Raw genomic sequence first — 20,353 nt, 5'->3', positions numbered from 1 at the left:
GGATTGTGTCCATTATTCTATTGGGCCTCCATCCGCCTGTATCAGGGCAGTATTCCCCGCTGGCAGAAATGCATCAGTATACCTTTAACAAGACGAAGAGTGTGTTCCTTAACCACTCCAGTTTTCAGCCCGCTGCGTCCAAGCCCACAGCCTGTCCTGCAGATCCCACAGCGGGGTTCTGCTGCCTGTCTCCCCCTCCCATCGGAGGTGATCAAGGAGTGTACTCATTCGCCAAGGGTGGCCACTCCGTTGTCTAGACTTTCAGCCCGGATAGTTGTATCAGTGGCTGATGGCACCTCTATAAGGATCCCACGGTACATTAATTTCTTTTTCGCTCCTAATTGGGAGACCCAGACAGTGGGTGTATAGCTACTGCCTCTGGAGGCCGCACAAAGAACTACACTTAAAAGTGTAAGGCCCCTCCCCTTCTGGCTATACACCCTCCCGTAGGAGTACGGATTCCTCAGTTTTAGCTTTGTGCGAAGGAGGTCAGACACGCACGCATAGCTCCATTGTTTTTAGTCAGCAGCAGCTGCTGACTATGTCGGATGGAAGAAAAGAGGGCCCATACAGGGCTCCCAGCATGCTCCCTTCTCACCCCACTGTATGTCGGAGGTGTTTGTAAGGTTGAGGTACCCATTGCGGGTACGGCGGCTGGAGCCCACATGCTGATTCCTTCCCCATCCCTTTTTACAGGGCTCTGGGTGAAGTGGGATTTACTGGTCTCCAGGCACTGAGACCGTGCTCCATCTACAGCCCCTGGAGAAGATGCTGGATGGAGCGGAGTACATCAGGGACATGGCCCTGCTTCCTCAAGGTACTCTGTGTCCCCGTGCATTTGGCGCTCACACCGCAGCATGCTGGGTGTTGTAGTGCGCCGGGGACATTAGCGCTGCGGCGCTTGTGCCATAGCCTCATTCAGCTTCGCTGAAGCAGGCACACTTTTGGGAAAAGGTCGCGCCGGCCGCTGGGACTGCGGCGCGGCTGGCACTTGTGGTGCGCCGGGGACTTCAGCGCGGGCCGCGCTTTTACGGCGGCCGCGCTGATAACTCGAGTCCCCGGCTTTTGCGGCCTATTTCCGTTCGTTCCCGCCCCCGGACCTGCCAGTCAGGAGAGGGGCGGGACGCTGGTCAGTGCATCAGCGCTGAGGGCTGGAGCCGTTTTTACATACTCCAGCCCTCACAATAGGCACAGAGGGGACACTGTTTCCCGCACTTTTGTTTGGGAACTCCCACGGACCGCCCCTCTCCACAGACGCCGGCAGCCATTCCTGCTGACACGCTGAGCTGCAGAGGGGAGCCGGGGAGACCCAGACAAGGAATTCTGCGCCTCTTACCCGCTATTCAGCGGGCGGTAAGCAGCCCTTTGGGCTCACCCCCTCTTGTGCCAGTAGTAATCTTAGTATTTTGTTCCTGCAAATACTTTGTACTGCATAGCGCTAGTCGCCCTTTGGCTATAGACTCTCTCACATTGCAGAGAGCCAACAGCATGTCGTCCGCAAAACGCAAGGGTGCCAAGGCACAGACATTATATGCTTCCTGTACCGCATGTGGGACTTTTCTACCGGCAGGCTCCACTGACCCCCATTGTGTGCAGTGCTCGGCCCCTGCGGCGCTTGCACAGTCGGGACCTCTGCTGGACGTGACCCAGGGTGTACCACCTGTGAATGCTGTCCAGGTGACAGGAACTGAGTTTACAGCTTTTGCTGACAGAATGTCTCTCACTATGTCACAAATTCTTGACGCATTGCGAGCTAGGCCTGTACTTCAGGCCACGGACACTGTGCAATCATTGCCCCCTGGTCCCCCTCAGCTGAATTACCTCCAAGCTCCGGGACGGGCACATACACCTCAGGGTGAAGACTCTGACTCGGACGATGGCCCCAGGCAACCTAAGCGGGCTCGCTATGAGGGGCCTTCACATTCATCTCAATGGTCAGGATCCCAGCGAGATGAATCTATGGGTGATGAAGCGGACGTCACTGATCAGGATTCTGATCCTGGGACCGCTCTCAATCTAGATACACCAGATGGTGACGCCATAGTTAATGATCTTATAGCGTCCATCAATAAGATGTTAAATATTTCCCCACCAGCTCCTCCTGTAGAGGAGTCAGCTTCGCAGCACGAGAAAATCCATTTCAGATATCCTAAGCGTACATTAAGCACTTTTCTGGACCACGCTGACTTTAGAGACGCAATCCAGAAACCCCACGCTTATCCGGAAAGGCGTTTTTCTAAACGGCTTAAAGATACACGCTATCCTTTTCCCCCTGAGGTGGTCAAGGGTTGGACCCAGTGTCCAAAAGTGGATCCTCCAATTTCCAGGCTTGCAGCTAGATCCTTGGTTGCAGTTGAAGATGGAGCGGCACTTAAAGATGCCACTGACAGGCAGATGGAGCTCTGGCTGAAATCCATCTATGAAGCGATTGGAGCGTCGTTAGCGCCATCTTTTGCTGCCGTATGGGCACTCCAAGCTATCTCAGCCGGGCTTGTGCAAGTTGACTCCGTCACACGTGCATTTGCCCCGCAGGTAGCACCATTGACCTCGCAAATGGCGGCATTCGCGTCGTACGCGATTAATGCTGTTCTTGACGCTACAAGCCGCACGGCAGTGGCGTCAGCCAACTCCGTTGTTTTGCGTAGGGCCCTGTGGTTGAGACATTGGAAAGCAGATTCTCATTCCAAGAAGTGCTTAACCAATTTGCCTTTTTCTCGTGACCGATTGTTTGGAGAGCGTTTGGATGAAATCATCAAACACTCCAAGGGTAAGGACTCATCCTTACCGCAACACAGACAAAACAGACCCCAACAGAGGAAGGGTCAGTCTGGTTATCGGTCCTTTCGAGGACCGGGCAGGTCCCAATTCGCCTCGTCAAAAAAGACTCAAAAAGACCAGAGACGCTCAGATTCTTGGAGGTCTCAGTCACGCCCAAAAAGGACAGCCGGAGGAACCGTTGCCAAGACGGCGTCCTCCTGACTTGCAGTCTCCGATTCCCACACCCTCGGTCGGTGGGAGGCTTTCCCATTTTGGCGACATTTGGCTGTCACGCGTCAAAGACCGTTGGGTGAGGGATATTCTGTCTCACGGGTACAGGATAGAGTTCAGTTCTCGTCCGCCAACTCGTTTCTTCACAACTTCTCCACCACCAGACCGAGCCGATGCTCTGTTGCAGGCGGTGGCCGCTCTAAAGGCGGAAGGAGTGGTGACCTCCGTCCCTCTTCAGGAACAAGGTCACGGTTTTTACTCCAATCTGTTTGTGGTCCCAAAAAAGGACGGATCGTATCGACCCGTCCTGGATCTAAAGTTGCTCAACAGACACGTAAAAGTCAGGAGGTTCCGGATGGAATCCCTACGCTCCGTCATAGCCTCAATGTCTCAAGGAGATTTTCTAGCATCAATAGATATCAAAGATGCGTATCTCCACGTGCCGATTGCGCCAGAGCATCAGCGTTTCCTACGCTTCGTCATACACGACGAACACCTGCAGTTCGTAGCGTTACCTTTCGGTCTGGCAACAGCCCCCCGGGTCTTCACCAAGGTCATGGCAGCAGTAGTAGCTGTTCTGCACTCGCAGGGTCACTCGGTCATCCCGTATCTAGACGACCTGCTTATAAAGGCACCCTCTCAAGAGGCATGCCAACACAGTCTGAAGGTGGCACTAGACACTCTCCAGAGTTTCGGGTGGATTATCAACTTTCCAAAGTCGCATCTCATCCCGACCCAATCTCTGACTTATCTTGGCATGGAGTTTCATACTCTCTCAGCGATAGTGAAGCTTCCACTGGACAAGCAGTGTTCGCTAAGGACAGGAGTGCAATCTCTCCTTCAGAGCCAGTCGCACTCACTGAGGCGCCTCATGCATTTCCTAGGAAAGATGGTAGCAGCAATGGAGGCGGTCCCGTTCGCGCAGTTTCATCTGCGCCCTCTACAATGGGACATTCTCCGCCAATGGGACGGGAAGTCGACGTCCCTCGACAGGACTGTCTCCCTCTCTCAGACTGCCAAGGACTCTCTGCGTTGGTGGCTTCTCCCCACCTCATTGTCACAGGGAAAGTCGTTCCTTCCTCCGTCCTGGGCAGTGGTCACGACGGATGCGAGCCTATCAGGGTGGGGAGCGGTGTTTCTCCACCACAGGGCTCAGGGGACGTGGACTCAGGAAGAGTCCACCCTGCAGATCAATGTTCTGGAAATCAGAGCAATCTACCTTGCTCTGCGAGCCTTCCAACAATGGCTGGAAGGCAAGCAGATTCGGATTCAGTCGGACAATTCCACGGCGGTGGCGTACATCAACCACCAAGGGGGAACACGCAGTCGCCAAGCCTTTCAGGAAGTCCGGCGGATTTTGACGTGGGTGGAAAGCAAAGCGTCCACCATATCCGCAGTTCACATCCCAGGCGTGGAAAACTGGGAAGCAGACTTTCTCAGTCGCCAGGGCATGGACGCAGGAGAATGGTCCCTTCACCCGGACGTGTTTCAGCAGATCTGTTGCCGCTGGGGGACGCCGGACGTCGATCTGATGGCGTCACGGCACAACAACAAGGTCCCAGTTTTCATGGCACGGTCTCACGATCACCGAGCGCTGGCGGCAGACGCCTTGGTTCAGGATTGGTCGCAATTCCGACTCCCCTATGTGTTCCCACCTCTAGCATTGTTACCCAGAGTTCTCCGGAAAATCAGGTCCGACTGCCATCGAGCCATTCTCGTCGCTCCAGACTGGCCAAGAAGGTCGTGGTACCCGGATCTGTGGCATCTCACGGTAGGCCAACCGTGGGCACTACCAGACCGTCCAGATTTGCTGTCTCAAGGGCCGTTTTTCCATCTGAATTCTGCGGCCCTGAACCTGACTGTGTGGCCATTGAGTCCTGGATCCTAGCGGCCTCCGGTTTATCTCATGAAGTTGTTGCCACAATGAGACAGGCTAGAAAACCATCCTCAGCTAAGATCTATCACAGGACGTGGAAGATATTCTTAGCTTGGTGCTTGGCTCAAGGGTTTTCTCCCTGGCCATTTGCATTGCCAATTTTTCTTTCCTTCCTGCAGTCTGGGTTGGAAAAAGGTTTGTCGCTTAGCTCTCTTAAGGGTCAAGTCTCCGCGCTATCCGTATTCTTTCAGAAGCGCTTGGCACGACTTTCTAAAGTACGCACGTTTCTCCAAGGAGTTTGTCATATCGTTCCTCCTTACAGACGGCCATTGGAACCCTGGGATCTGAACAAGGTTCTCATTGCTCTCCAGAAGCCGCCTTTCGAGCCTTTGAAAGAGGTTTCCCTTTCTCGGCTTTCACAAAAAGTAGTTTTTCTTGTGGCGGTCACGTCTCTTCGAAGAGTGTCCGAGCTAGCGGCGTTATCTTTCAAATCTCCCTTCCTGGTGTTTCACCAAGACAAGGTAGTACTGCGTCCAATTCCAGAGTTTTCTCCCAAGGTGGTTTCTTCCTTTCATCTCAATCAGGATATCACTTTGCCATCTTTGTGTCCGCATCCAGTTCACCAATTTGAAAAAGGTTTACATCTGTTGGACCTGGTGAGAGCACTCAGGATTTACATTTCTCGCACGGCGTCTCTACGCCGTTCTGATGCGCTCTTTGTCCTAGTCGCTGGTCAGCATAAGGGATCGCAAGCTTCCAAATCCACCCTGGCGCGGTGGATCAAGGAACCAATTCTTCACACATACCGTTCTGCTGGGCTTCCGATTCCATCTGGACTGAAGGCCCATTCTACCAGAGCCGTTGGTGCGTCCTGGGCATTGCGGCATCAGGCTACGGCTCAGCAGGTGTGCCAGGCGGCTACCTGGTCGAGTCTGCACACGTTTACCAAACACTATCAAGTGCATACCTACGCTTCGGCAGATGTCAGCCTAGGTAGACAGGTCCTTCAGGCGGCGGTGGCCCACCTGTAGGAAAGGGCTGTCTGACAGCCCGTTCATGTGGTATCTTTTTACCCACCCAGGGACTGCTTTTGGACGTCCCACTGTCTGGGTCTCCCAATTAGGAGCGAAAAAGAAGAAGGGAATTTTGTTTACTTACCGTAAATTCCTTTTCTTCTAGCTCCAATTGGGAGACCCAGCACCCGCCCTATTTGTTCTTAGGGTTTCGTTTTTCGGGTGCACATGTTGTTCATGTTGTTTCTTAAGTTCTCCGATCTTGTTATCGGATTGAATTTGTTTTTGAAACTGTTATTGGCTTTCCTCCTCCTTGCTTTGGTACTAAAACTGAGGAATCCGTACTCCTACGGGAGGGTGTATAGCCAGAAGGGGAGGGGCCTTACACTTTTGAGTGTAGTTCTTTGTGCGGCCTCCAGAGGCAGTAGCTATACACCCACTGTCTGGGTCTCCCAATTGGAGCTAGAAGAAAAGGAATTTACGGTAAGTAAACAAAATTCCCTTCTTTGTACCGGACCTCAATCCGCCGGAGTTACCTTATCTAGGTGAACACAACGTGTGTTCCTTAACCACTCCAGTTTTCAGGCCCCTGTGACCAGCCCAGAGTCCGCTCTGACAGTCGCTTCCTATGAAGCGTGATTCTGAGGACTGTTTTTCCCATGTCCAATGGTAGTCAAGAGGTGGCCTCATTCACCTCAGGTGGCTCAGCCCGGACCGTTATGTCAGTGGCTGATGACTCCTCAGAGGAGAGGCATTCCCTCATAGGGACTCTATGCCCAAGACGGTTGCCTGAACTTCCAGACTTCAGTCTTTTCATCCTCTGCCAAGTCTGCCATGCGGGACACCGCACGGCGGTGGTTTTGACTACTTTCCTCGTTATCCGCAGGCTCCTGTTCGGAAATGGATGGCAGATGCCTCTATAGAGGTTCCTTCCTGGGCTCCCCTTTGGGGGGACCAGTCTCTTCGGAACCAACTGGATGACATTTAGGAAACTCTCGGAGGGGAGAGTTCTTCCTTGCCACCAACAGGGTACCTGTCCAGGGCAGGAATCAGTTGAGGTTTCGGTGGTTCCGTTCCTCCATCTGATCGTCCTCTAGCTCGGCCTAGGTTCATAGAACCAATTGGCTTGAAGCTACGTCTTCAGAAGACCGCAGGAGATGCTGCCACTCAGTCAGCTTCCTCCGGGCTATCTAGCCGCCAACCTCCTCCTGGTCGGTGGCAGGTTCTCTCCACTTGGCGACGTATGGTTCTAACACGTCTCCGTTCAGTGGGGGCGGGATTATATCTCCCATGGCATTTCTTGCAGGCCAATGGAGTAATTGTACCGGTTCCCGACTAGGAACGGTTCTGACATTTTTGTTTAAATCTATGTCTAGTCCCCGAACAGGGCGGTGCCTTCCGACCTGGATCTTAGCTTTTCAAGCATGGTCAGGTGTGGCGTTTTCACATGGAGTCTCAGTCTTGTTCCGTGTGTTTTTTCACCGGATCAATCAAGAACCCAAGGAGATTCCCTAGCAGCCATCGGCATTGGAGATGCCTTTCTGCAGGGGTCAATCGCAGTTTCACACCAGCGTTGACTACGTTTTGCCATCGGAGTGGTCCAATTTGTGGCTATTCCCTTAGGGTTAGCCACGGCCCCTCGAGTATTCTCATGGGGCTGCTGTGATTAGGGTCCTGCACCCCTAGGGATTGGCAGTGATCGTTTGTCCTGGACGGCCTTCTTCGGGGCTTCATCCAGTGCAGACTCTTAGCAGAGTACTTCGCTTACTCTCGCCACTCTAACCTATTCGGGTGGCTTGTCATTCTGTTCAAGTCCACTCTGAATTCGAACCAGAGGTTCTCAGGGACGCAATTCGAGACTCTGTCGGCTCTTGTGAAGCCGCTCTTAGTCGTTCAGTAGTCTCTCCGCTGGCGGTCGACGTCATTCTATCAGACACCAAATACAGGTGCTGGTCAGACGGTGGCGTCAATGAAAGCGATTCCTTGCCCAGTTTCTCCTGCGTCCTCTGAGACTGGATGTTTCCCGCTGTACACGCGAACTCTCTCCTTCCACGGGGTGGTGATTTTGCCACTGACCGGGGGCTCGTTTGCAGTGGTGGTTTCGGCCACTCTGTCTCGGGGACGCTCCTTCCTGCCCCCGTCCCGGGTGATCCTCACCAGGGTGCTGGTCTTTCCGCCTTGGGAGCAGTATATCCCCACCGCGGAGCGCAGGGCGCTTGGACTCTGTCCGAATCAGCCCTCTAGATCAATGGGCTGGAAATCAGAGCTGTATTCTAGCTCTCTAAGCCTTCACCATCTTTGGGCGGCTAGGCACATTCGAGTTCAGTCGGATAACGTGACAGCGTTTTCCTACATCAACTTCCAGAGCGGGACACTCAGCCGCCTGGCAATCTTAGCGCCTCAACATCCTTCAGTGGACAAGGGACTCCTAGTCCACCGTAGCCGCAGCCCACATCCTATGTCAAGACTGCGAGGCAAACTATTTCAGCTGTCCAACCGTGGTCCACAATCCTCAGGTTTTGCAGTAGACACACTGGTTCATATTTGATCCCAGCTTCGTCTCTACCTCTTGCCCAAAGTCCTGCGCAAGATCAGTAAAAAAGGGGGCCGTCGGGTCATTCTCTTACTCCAGACTGACCCAGGCAGGCTTGGTATCCTGACCTGCTCCTTTTGTCCGTTGGGTTGCCATGGCATCTTCCGGACCGTTCAGACTTTTTCTCAAAGGTCCGGTTTTTCCGTCAGAATTCTGGATTCTCAGATTGACGGCGTAGCTATTGAGTCCTGGATCTTGGCGACTTCTGGTATCCTTCCTGAAGTTGTCTTCCGCTATGACTCGAGCTCCAAGGTGTCCTTGGACCTTTTTTAGCCTTGCCGACCCTCCTGTCCCTTCCACAGTCCGGTCTACAGCTAGGACTATCCCTCATTAACGGACAGGTCTCGGCTCTGTCAGTATCTGCCAGCGGCGTATTGTCCGGCTGGCTCCGGTGCGCCCCTTTAAGGGCGCGTCTCACATCGTTCCGCCTTTCCGGCGGCCTATGGAGCCTTGGGACCTTAATCCGGTCCTCCCGGTTCCCGGAAACCCCCCTTTGCGCCTCTTAGGGAGGTTTCTTTGTTTCATCTCTCACAGAAAGTAGTCTTTCTAGTGGCTATAATTTCCCGCCAGGGAGTTCTGGCTGTACTCTCGGAGTAACCCCCTCCTTGGTCTTTTGCATCAAGACAAGGTGGTCTCCGTCCGATTCCGGACTTTTTTCCCTAAGGTGGTTATAGCTTCCACCTTATCCGGGGCAATTTTCCTGCCTTCCTTTTGTCCGGCTCCTGTTCATCGCTTTGAGGAAGCGTTGCATATCCTGGATCTGGTGCGGGCCCCCCGGATCTATGTGTCTCGCACCGCCGTTATTAGGCGGTGCACCTCTCGCTCTGGTACTGACTGCTAGTCAGCGTAGCGGTCTCTCGGCATCTAAGCCGACCCTGGTTCGTTGGCTTAGGTCGGCCATTTCCGAGGCCTACAAGGGTACTCAAGTGCCTTCCCCGCCGGGGATCAGAGCACATTTGATCAGACCTGTCGGTGCCTTTTGGGCTTTCAGGCACCAGGCTACGGCTCAGTAGGTCTGTCAGACTGCAGCTCGAATTAGTCTGCATACTTTTTCGAAGCTCTATCCAAGGCATGCTCTTGCTTTGGCAGACGCGGGCTTCGGCAGACGCATCTTTCAGGCGTCTGTCGCCCATTTGTGAAGTTGGGTTTTCCTGCTTCTCAGTTGTCTGTTTATTCCCACCCATGGACTGCTTTAGGACGTCCCATGGTCTGGGTCTCCCATAGGAACGATAAAGAAAAGGAGAATTTTGTTACTTACCGTAAATTCTTTTTCTTATAGTTCCGTCATGGGAGACCCAGCACCCTCCCTATTGCCTGTTGGCAGGTTTCTTGTTCCGTGTGTCTTCACCGGCTGTTATTGTTGTAGACAGAGGTTCCGGTTCTGCCGGATTTTACTCCGTCTCTTCTTGTGGGTGGATGTCCTCCTTCAGCTTTTGCACTAAACTGGCTAGGTCTGGCTAGCAGGGGGTGTATATGCTAGGAGGGAGGAGCTACACGTTTTGAGTGTAGTAACTTTGTGTGTCCTCCGGAGGCAGTAGCTATACACCCATGGTCTGGGTCTCCCATGACTGAACTATAAGAAAAAGAATTTACGGTAAGTAACAAAATTCTCCCTTATTTATTTATTTTTTTTATTTTCATGGGCCCCTCTTGAATGAATTGTAGGTGAACAAGAAGGTTCTATAATTTTTAATTACTTCCTCCAATCATTACACCAGGAAAAATGTGGTCTAAAGCCACATCGAGAGGCTGCTGACTTAATGCCTAATATTAGGTATCTTTCACCGATGTCTGCAGACACACTCCTCCATGTAATTTCTATTGTGCATGCTCTTCTCTGCCTGTGGATGGGGCTGAGGACAAACAACTCTTGGTCTTTCGTCCCTGTGGATACAACCTAAATGACTTCAGTTTTAAAACTTGTGCCATGAGCTGATCTTCAGACAGCTATGGTCAGAGGGGATGTGTATGACTGCAGATATTCCAGTCATCTAGAGTAGGTTGGGTGCTTACATATCATTAATAGAAAGGAAATACACCTGTTACTATATTAGTATGCTGTGACTAATAGTTTAATATACAATACAACGATAGTTCTTTTCGAATAAGTATGTTGAAATAGATGTGTAGGTGTAACTCCTGTTCTTTTTCCGTAGCTTGGGGCATCTATTATGGACCCAAATGATTTCTTGCTATTGCTGCTGGACAGATATGAGCTAGTGGAGGCTTTGTCTAAAGTTTCGATGCCAACTGAGGACATGGTATGACTTTCAACTCTATTGAGCAGTTTTTAGTGTGTGTGTGTGTGTGTGTGTGTGTGTGTGTGTGTGTGTGTGTGTCTCTTTTATAGACATACTTTGTCGCTTCTGTCTTAAAGATTAGAAAACCCCTTAACCCCTTAACGACCCATGACGTACTGGGTACGTCATGGATCGTGTGCCGGTAAGCCCCACCCCTTGCCGCCGGCAGGCGGCGATCCGCGCACATATCAGCTGTTATCAACAGCTGACATGTGTGCCTGCTAGCCGCGGGTGGAATCGCTTCCACCCGCGGCCATTAACCCCTTACATTTCGCTGGCAAAATCTTGGCAGCGATATGTATATGGGCGCCGCCATGACAGTCACTTACCCCGCCCCCACCGGAAGTCACATGACATGATCACGTGACTTTCGGCAGTTGCCATGGTAGCACAGGGTCATGTGATGACGCCTGTAGCTAACATGACTCACTTCCTCTCAATGCCGGAATACAGCCGGCATTGAAAGTGAAGCCGCAAATCTGCAGTTCTCGGCTCTGTAGCTGTGATCTGCAGATAGTGCAGAGCGATCGGATCGCTGATCGCTATAGCCCCCTAGGGGGACTAGTAAAATAAAAAAAAGTAAAAAAAAAAAGTTTTAAAAAATTAAAAATAAAAACCTAAGTTCAAACCACCCCCCTTTTCACCCCATTGAAAATTAAAGGGTTAAAAAAATAAAAAATACACACAATTGGTATCGCCACGTTCAGAAATGCCCGATCTATCAAAATATAAAATCAATTAATCTGATCAGTAAACGGCGTAGCGGCAAAAAAATTCCGATCGCCGAAATTACGTTTTTTGGTCGCCGCAAAATGCAATAACAGGCGATCAAAATGTAGCATCTGCGCAAAAATGGTACCGTTAAGCACGTCAGGTCGAGACGCAAAAAATAAGCCATCACTGGGCCTCAGATCTTGAAAAATGAGAACGCTACGGGTTTTGGAAAATGGCGCAAAACGTGCGCCACGTTTTTTGGACAAGCTTGTGAATTTTTTTTTAACCCCTTAGATACAAGTAAACCTATACATGTTTGGTGTCTACAAACTCGCACCGACCTGAGGCATCACATAGATACCTCAGTTTTACCATATAGTGAACACTGTGAATAAAATATCCCAAAAACTATTGTACGATCCCACTTTTTTTACAATTTTTCCGCACTTGGAATTTTTTTGCCATTTTCCAGTACACTATATGGTAAAACTTATGGTTTCATTTAAAAGTACAACTCATCCCGCAAAAAACGAGCCCTCATATGGCAAGATTGATGGAAAAATAAAAAAGGTTACGCCTCTCAGAAGAACGGGAGCAAAAAACAAAAACGCAAAAACGGAAAGTGCCCGGGGGCTGAAGGGGTTAAAGGGGTTGTCCACTACTAGTACAACCTCTACTGATTTTACTTGTTTCCCCGAGTTAAAAAAAAAAAAAAGACCCTCTCCTCTCCTGCTATTCCAGCGCTGTCTGTATCTGTAAGGGGCTCACATGACATTGGACGTGGGGCTCGCATAGCGTCACAATCACTTCTGACTTCTTGCTCCACGCCATCGGACCAAATGAGCAATCGACAGCAAGTGGGTGGCAGCCTCAGCGTCTCTTCCTGTTTAACTCATTTGGTCTAAAGTCTATAGAGAAGGTGGCGGTGGTTGGACCCGGGCTCGCTTGATGTCACGTCATGTGAGCACTGAACCTGGATTACTGAAAGTGCTAAAACAGCGCCAGAATGGGAGAGGACTACAGGATCTTTTAATTGAGGGAAACAAATGAAATTAGAAGGGGTTGACCTAGTAGCGGACAACCCTTTTTAAAGGGGTAATCCAGCTCCGCTGACCTTAGTGAGAAATCACAAGTATTGCTATTCATTATGCTAGAACGTGTGCTGTGTATTGCCTTTCTTGCTCGAGAGCCAACCGATCTATAGTTGGGATGTCTCTGGCTCCACTCTCCTCCCGAAACATACCGGAGTGCACTCATATTCCCTCTTTAAAGCACAAAGGTGATCAATCACATGCAGCTTATGGTGTGTTCACAGACTATACACTTAACGCTTCTGTATATTTTCTTCATGATGGCAACTTGGGGATTTATTTTTAATCACCAGGATGGTTTTCTTTAGTTACCATTGTATTGTAATACAAGTGGAACGGCGTCGTGTACAATCTTACGTTCTAACACTGGTCTTTTGATTTATTTCTTGCATATAGGACCAGATGAAGCAGTGGAATATGCTGATTCAAGAAATGCTTTACATTCTTATTTGCATTATCGGTAAGAACTGGTCAACACTTGTTACAAAGAAGCCAAGACAGAGAAGGTCTGGTTCCCGCCATTAGGTCTTGGTCTCTGTCTTGGGCTATTTGACATTTTGCAAGGTCATCGGTTGCTAAAGTGTCTTCGTTTAGGCCGGTTTCACACATCCGGCATTTTGCTGCTATGCCCGATCAATCACACTCCAGTACAGTGCAATATAGTACAAAGGCATCGTGGCAAGCTCCGGTCACATGCTGTCATGTGACCGGAGCTTGCTGCGATGCCATTGGACTGTACTGGAGTGTGACGGATCCGGCAAAGCGGCGAAATGCTGGATGAGTGAAACCGGCTTCACTCTGAATCTCCGCCAACTCTTCATCAACATCCAGTCTGCTCAGATCACGGTGTATGGTTTATATAAATGAATATAGAGGACAGTATAAAAAAAATCATACAAAACTATTTTGGCTGTACTGGAAATCCATGTACATAAAGCAAAAAAATTTTCTTTATTGTTCCTATGGGAGACCCAGACATTGGGTGTATAGCTTCTGCCTCCGGAGGACACACAAAGTACTACACTTAAAAGTGTAGCTCCTCCCTCTGAGCTTATACACCCCCTGGACAACCAGATCTAGCCAGTTTATCGCTTTGTGTTCAGGAGGCATACGTCCACACATGCATTCTCATCTGATTTTTGATTTTTGGAAAGAGTTTGAAGAAAAGCGGGTCCAAGCCTGGACCCCCGGCATGTCCCTTCTCACCCCACTGTGTCGGCGGTGCTGTTAAGGTTGATTCCAAGGCTGGAGCCTTACATGCCGTGCTCCTTCACCATCCCTCCGGGCTCTGGCTTGAAGTGGGATCCAGCACGGTTCTCCATGCTTGGCAGGAGACCGGTCTCCATCCGCAGCCCTTCAGGATCCTGCTGGACCGGAGAACTCGCCCCCAGGGACTTGGAACCCTGCGTCTCAGCAAGCTAAGTACCTGAGACGTTTATATATAGGGGGCCCTTGTACTTTATTGTTGGGGGAGAGTGTGCTGAGTGATCTTTGTGACATTTCCGGCGGGTTCTCTGGCTGTCTCCTCAGAACCGCGCCGATGGTGCCTGCGCGCCGGCCGCACCGCTCAAATTTAGGCCCCGGCTTCGCCGGAGGCCTACTTTCGGTTTCACTGCCCTCGCATGTCATTCATGTAGTGGGACAGTGCGGCTCCGCCCAGCGGCCGTTCTGCACAGGGGAGAGACACTCCTCACTGAGTTCATGTCTCCTCCCCTGTAGGTCTCTTTTGGCCCTCCAGATCCCGCTCTCAGAGTGAGTCCCGCCCCCTCTCTTCACTCCGGCGCCATTTTCTCAGCATTCTTCTCTGCGATCAGCGCTGGCTGCAGCATCCCTGCTGAGGTGCTTGGGGTTCCGGGCTTTGGGATCTGGAGGGCACACAAACCGCTCCAGCGGTCTGGTAAGCCACAACCTCCGGTTGTGGACCTTCTGTATATACTGTCTGGGGGTCAATCTGGCAGAGCCTCCACTTCAGCAGCATGTTTCACACGAGGAGCAAGGCTCCAAAGCTGTATTCAGTATGCACTGCATGTAAGCTCCTACTGCCTGAACCGAGCACCTATCCACATTGTGATGCCTGCTCTAACCTGACGATGCCTCAGCCTGGAATCGCCCCCCCCCCCCCAGTGGTCTCTAAGGCTGCTCCGGTCCCTGTGGCTGAACCCCCGGCTTGGGTAGAATCCTTATCTAGGTCTATCTCCCAGTCTTTTGCCGACTCCATGGGACAGCTGTCCAGGACTTTGCTGAACATGCATCAGCCCCCTTCACAGGATGCCTCTGCTGCTAGGGCTCTCTCAGCGGACCTCAGAGGATTCATCATCTGGTCCCAGACCCCGTCCTCCTAAAAGGAGACGTAGGGCTCCCTCTCCTTCCTCGTCCCGCGGCTCTGTTTCAGACGCTGACTCGCGGGACGAGGAGGATGCCTTTACAGGGGGCTCGGAGGCTAACTCCATGTGCCCCATTGATCTGTCAGAAAGTGACTCGGATGTTAGTGATTTGATTGCGTCCATTAATTCTGTACTGGATCTCAATCCGCCAGTATCAGAGGAGCAACCCTCTCTGGCAGAAAAGCACCAGTTTACCTCGCCTAAGAGAGTGAAGAGTGTGTTCTTTAACCACTCCAGTTTTCAGACCGCTGTGACCAAACCCAGGGCCTGCCCTGACAAACGCTTTCCAAAGCGTGGTTCTGATGACCGGTTTCCATTTCCACCTGAGGTGGTCAAGGAGTGGGCTCATTCACCAAAGGTAGACCCTCTGGTGTCTAGGCTCTCAGCCCGGACCGTTGTGTCGGTGGCTGACGGCACCTCACTTAAGGATTCCACTGACCGCCAGGTCGACCTTCTGGCCAAATCTGTGTATGAAGCTGCGGGGGCCTCGTTCTCCCCAACTTTTGCAGCAGTGTGGGCTCTCAAAGCCATCTCTGCTTCTCTAGAGGAGATGCATTCCCTCGCCAGGGAATCTATGCCCGAAATGGTTGCTTTAACTTCCCAAGCTTCAGCTTTTTCATCCTATGCCATGTCTGCCATGCTGGAGGCTTCTCACCGCACTGCGGTGGCTTCGGCTAATTCCCTCGCTATCCGCAGGATCCTGTGGCTTCGAGAGTGGAAGGCAGATGCTTCCTCGAAGTTCCTTGCTGGACTTCCTTTTGCTGGGTCAAGGCTGTTCGGTGAACAGCTGGATGAAATTATTAAGGAGGCTACTGGCGGGAAGAGTACTTCCATGCCACAAACCAAAACCAGGAAACCTGTCCAGGGTAGGAATCAGTCGAGGTTTCGTTCCTTTCGTTCCTCCAACTGGTCGTCCTCTAAGCCCTCGGCCTCGTCCACTAACTCAGCCAAGGACCAAAAATCCAGCTGGCGCACAAAAGCGCGTCCACAGAAGACCGCAGGAGCTGCTGCCACTAAGGCAGCCTCCTCTTGACTATCTGTCCGCGCCAGCAACGTCCTTAGTCGGTGGAAGGCTCTCCCACTTTGGCGACGTGTGGTTTCAACACGTCTCCGATCAGTGGGTGCGGGATATCATCTCCCACGGCTACAGGATAGAATTCTCTTCCAGCCCGCCAAACAGATTTTTTCTGTCAACTCCCCCCTGCTCCAAGGCCGCCGCCTTCTCTCAGGCCGTGGCATCCTTGCAGGCCAACGGAGTAATTGTACCGGTTCCCGCCCGGGAACGGTTCAGAGGTTTCTACTCAAATCTCTTCCTAGTCCCCAAAAAGGACTGTTCCTTCCGGCCCATCCTGGATCTCAAGCTTCTCAACAAGCATGTTCAGGTACGGCATTTTCGCATGGAGTCTCTGCGATCAGTCATTGCCTCAATGACCCAAGGGGATTTCCTGGGACCCATCGACATCAGAGATGCCTATCTGCATGTGCCAATTGCAGTTTCACACCAGCGTTGGCTACGTTTTGCAATCGGAGAGGAACATTTCCAATTCGTGGCTCTCCCCTTCGGGTTAGCCACGGCCCCTCGGGTATTCACCAAGGTCATGGCAGCAGTGGTTGCGGTTCTGCACCTCCAGGGGTTGGCAGTGATTCCTTACCTGGACGACCTTCTAGTCAAGGCTTCATCCAGCGCAGACTGTCAGCGGAGTGTCTCGCTCACTCTCGCCACTCTAGCCCAATTCGGGTGGCTTGTCAATCTGCCCAAATCCACTCTGACTCCGACCCAGAGGCTCACGTACCTAGGGATGCAGTTCGAGACTCTGCCGGCACTTGTGAAGCTGCCCTTAGTCAAACAGCAGTCCCTCCAACTGGCGGTGCGCTCTCTGCTGAGGCCCCGCCGTTATTCCATCAGGCACCTGATGCAGGTGCTGGGTCAGATGGTGGCGTCAATGGAGGCTGTTCCCTTTGCCCAGTTCCATCTGCGTCCTCTGCAGCTGGACATTCTCCGCTGTTGGGACAAGCAGCCTTCCTCCTTGCACAGGCTAGTGGCTCTGTCGCCACAGACCAGGAGCTCTCTTCAGTGGTGGCTTCGGCCCCTCTCTCTGTCTCGGGCGCTCCTTCCTGGCCCCGTCCTGGGTGATCCTCACCACGGATGCCAGTCTATCCGGCTGGGGAGCGGTATGTCTCCACCACCGAGCGCAGGGCACTTGGACTCCGTCCGAGTCAGCCCTCTCGATCAACGTGCTGGAAACCAGAGCTGTGCTTCTAGTTCTCCTAGCCTTTCACCACCGGTTGGCGGGCAAGCACATTCGAGTCCAGTCAGACAACGCGACAGCTGTTGCCTACATCAATCACCAATGCGGGACACGCAGCCGCCTGGCAATATTGGAGGTTCAACGCATCCTTCAATGGACGGAGGACTCCAAGTCCATCATATCCGCAGTCCACATCCCAGGCGTGGAAAACTGGGAAGCAGATTATCTCAGCCATCAAACCGTAGACAGTGGCGAGTGGTCCCTGCATCTGGCAGTGTTTCAGTCAATCTGCCGCAAGTGGGGCACTCCGGAAGTGGACCTAATGGCATCCCGTCACAACAACAAGGTTCCGGTTTACGTGGCTCGCTCCCACGATCCTCAGGCCTGTGCAGCGGACGCTCTGGTTCAAGATTGGTCCCAGTTTCGTCTGTCCTAAGTGTTTCCCCCTCTAGCTCTCTTGCCCAGAGTTCTGCGCAAGATCAGAATGGAGGGTCGTTGAGTCATCCTCATTGCTCCGGACTGGCCCAGGCGAGCTTGGTACCCAGACCTGCTCCATCTGTCCGTAGAGGTGCCGTGGCATCTTCCGGACCTTCTCTCACAAGGTCCGTTTTTCCGCCAGAATTCTGCGGCTCTCAGATTGACGGCGTGGCTCTTGAGTCCTGGATCTTGACGGCTTCTGGTATCCCCCCTGAAGTCATCTCCACTATGACTCAGGCCCGTAAGTCTTCCTCTGCCAATTTCTATCACAGGACTTGGAAGATTTTCCTGTCCTGGTGTCGCTCTTCCGGCCATTCTCCTTGGCCTTTTTCCTTGCCGACCCTTCTGTCTTTTCTACAGTCCGGTCTGCAGCTAGGACTATCCCTAAACTCTCTCAAGGGACAAGTCTCAGCTTTGTCAGTTCTGTTCCAGCGGCGTATAGCCCGGCTAGCTCAGGTCCGCACCTTCATGCAAGGTGCGTATCACATCATCCCGCCTTACCGACGGCCCTTGGATCCCTGGGACCTCAATTTGGTTCTCACGGTTTTGCAGAAACCCCCCTTTGAGCCTCTTAGGGAGGTTTCTTTGTTTCGTCTTTCACAGAAGGTGGTCTTTCTAGTGGCCATAACTTCCCTCAGGAGAGTCTCTGATTTGGTTGCGCTCTCTTCGGAGTCGCCTGTTTTGGTTTTTCATCAAGACAAGGTGGTTCTCTGTCCGACTCCGGACTTTCTACCTAAGGTGGTTTCTCCTTTCCACCTTAACCAGGACATTACCCTACCTTCCTTTTGTCCGGCTCCTGTTCATCGCTTTGAAAAAGCGTTGCATACTCTGGATCTGGTGCGGGCGCTCCGGATCTATGTGTCTCGCACCGCTGCTCTTAGGCGGTGCACCTCTCTTTCTTTTTCGCTCCTAATTGGGAGACCCAGACAGTGGGTGTATAGCTACTGCCTCTGGAGGCCGCACAAAGAACTACACTTAAAAGTGTAAGGCCCCTCCCCTTCTGGCTATACACCCTCCCGTAGGAGTACGGATTCCTCAGTTTTAGCTTTGTGCGAAGGAGGTCAGACACGCACGCATAGCTCCATTGTTTTTAGTCAGCAGCAGCTGCTGACTATGTCGGATGGAAGAAAAGAGGGCCCATACAGGGCTCCCAGCATGCTCCCTTCTCACCCCACTGTATGTCGGAGGTGTTTGTAAGGTTGAGGTACCCATTGCGGGTACGGCGGCTGGAGCCCACATGCTGATTCCTTCCCCATCCCTTTTTACAGGGCTCTGGGTGAAGTGGGATTTACTGGTCTCCAGGCACTGAGACCGTGCTCCATCTACAGCCCCTGGAGAAGATGCTGGATGGAGCGGAGTACATCAGGGACATGGCCCTGCTTCCTCAAGGTACTCTGTGTCCCCGTGCATTTGGCGCTCACACCGCAGCATGCTGGGTGTTGTAGTGGGACATCAGCGCTGCGGCGCTTGTGCCATGGCCTCATTCAGCTTCGCTGAAGCAGGCACACTTTTGGGAAACGGTCGCGCCGGCCGCTGGGACTGCGGCGCGGCTGGCACTTGTGGTGCGCCGGGGACTTCAGCGCGGGCCGCGCTTTTACGGCGGCCGCGCTGATAACTCGAGTCCCCGGCTTTTGCGGCCTGGTTCCGTTCGTTCCCGCCCCCAGACCTGCCAGTCAGGAGAGGGGCGGGACGCTGGTCAGTGCATCAGCGCTGAGGGCTGGAGTCGTTTTTACATACTCCAGCCCTCACAATAGGCACAGAGGGGACACTGTTTCCCGCACTTTTGTTTGGGAACTCCCACGGACCGCCCCTCTCCACAGACGCCGGCAGCCATTCCTGCTGACACGCTGAGCTGCAGAGGGGAGCCGGGGAGACCCAGACAAGGAATTCTGCAGCCTCTTACCCGCTATTCAGCGGGCGGTAAGCAGCCCTCAGGGCTCACCCCCTCTTGTGCCAGTAGTATTCTTAGTATTTTGTTTCTACAAATACTTGGTATTACATAGCGCTGGTCGCTCTTTGGCTATAGACTCTCTCACATTGCAGAGAGCCAGCAGCATGTCGTCCGTAAAACGCAAGGGTGCCAAGGCACAGACATTATATGCTTCCTGCACCGCATGTGGGACTTTTCTACCGGCAGGCTCCACGGACCCCCATTGTGTGCAGTGCTCGGCCCCTGCGGCGCTTGCACAGTCGGGACCTCTGCTGGACGTGACCCAGGGTGTACCACCTGTGAATGCTGTCCAGGTGACAGGAACTGAGTTTGCAGCTTTTGCTGACAGAATGTCTCTCACTATGTCACAAATTCTTGACACATTGCGAGCTAGGCCTGTACTTCAGGCCACGGACACTGTGCAATCATTGCCCCCTGGTCCCCCTCAGCTCCAAGCTCCGGGACGGGCATATACACCTCAGGGTGAAGACTCTGACTCGGACGATGGCCCCGGGCAGCCTAAGCGGGCTCGCTATGACGGGCCTTCACATTCATCTCAATGGTCAGGATCCCAGCGAGATGACTCTATGGGTGATGAGGCGGACGTAACTGATCAGGATTCTGATCCTGGGACCGCTCTCAATCTAGATACACCAGATGGTGACGCCATAGTTAATGATCTTATATTTAACATCAATAAGATGTTAAATATTTCCCCACCAGCTCCTCTTGTGGAGG

General features: G+C 52.4%; 1 protein-coding gene across 2 annotated transcripts in view; it reads left to right on the top strand.

Annotated features, from left to right (window-relative positions):
- The window catches only part of UBR1 (ubiquitin protein ligase E3 component n-recognin 1), a 311,682-nt gene that overhangs the window by 135,159 nt on the left and 156,170 nt on the right, over positions 1-20,353 (top strand). For both annotated transcript variants that reach the window (XR_012727818.1, XM_075331219.1), the window contains exons 19-20: positions 10,627-10,731; positions 12,972-13,035. Coding sequence is in view for 1 of the 2 variants with exons in the window: in XM_075331219.1 (XP_075187334.1) it covers positions 10,627-10,731; positions 12,972-13,035 (169 nt within the window). In the remaining variant the exon portion in view is untranslated. The remainder of the gene's footprint in view (positions 1-10,626; positions 10,732-12,971; positions 13,036-20,353) is intronic.

The sequence above is a fragment of the Anomaloglossus baeobatrachus genome, chromosome 12 (assembly GCF_048569485.1).
Source record: "Anomaloglossus baeobatrachus isolate aAnoBae1 chromosome 12, aAnoBae1.hap1, whole genome shotgun sequence".
NCBI classification, from domain to species: Eukaryota; Metazoa; Chordata; class Amphibia; order Anura; family Aromobatidae; genus Anomaloglossus; species Anomaloglossus baeobatrachus.
Note: the sequence above shows the minus strand (reverse complement) of the source record. Positions and strands in the feature narration are given on the sequence as shown.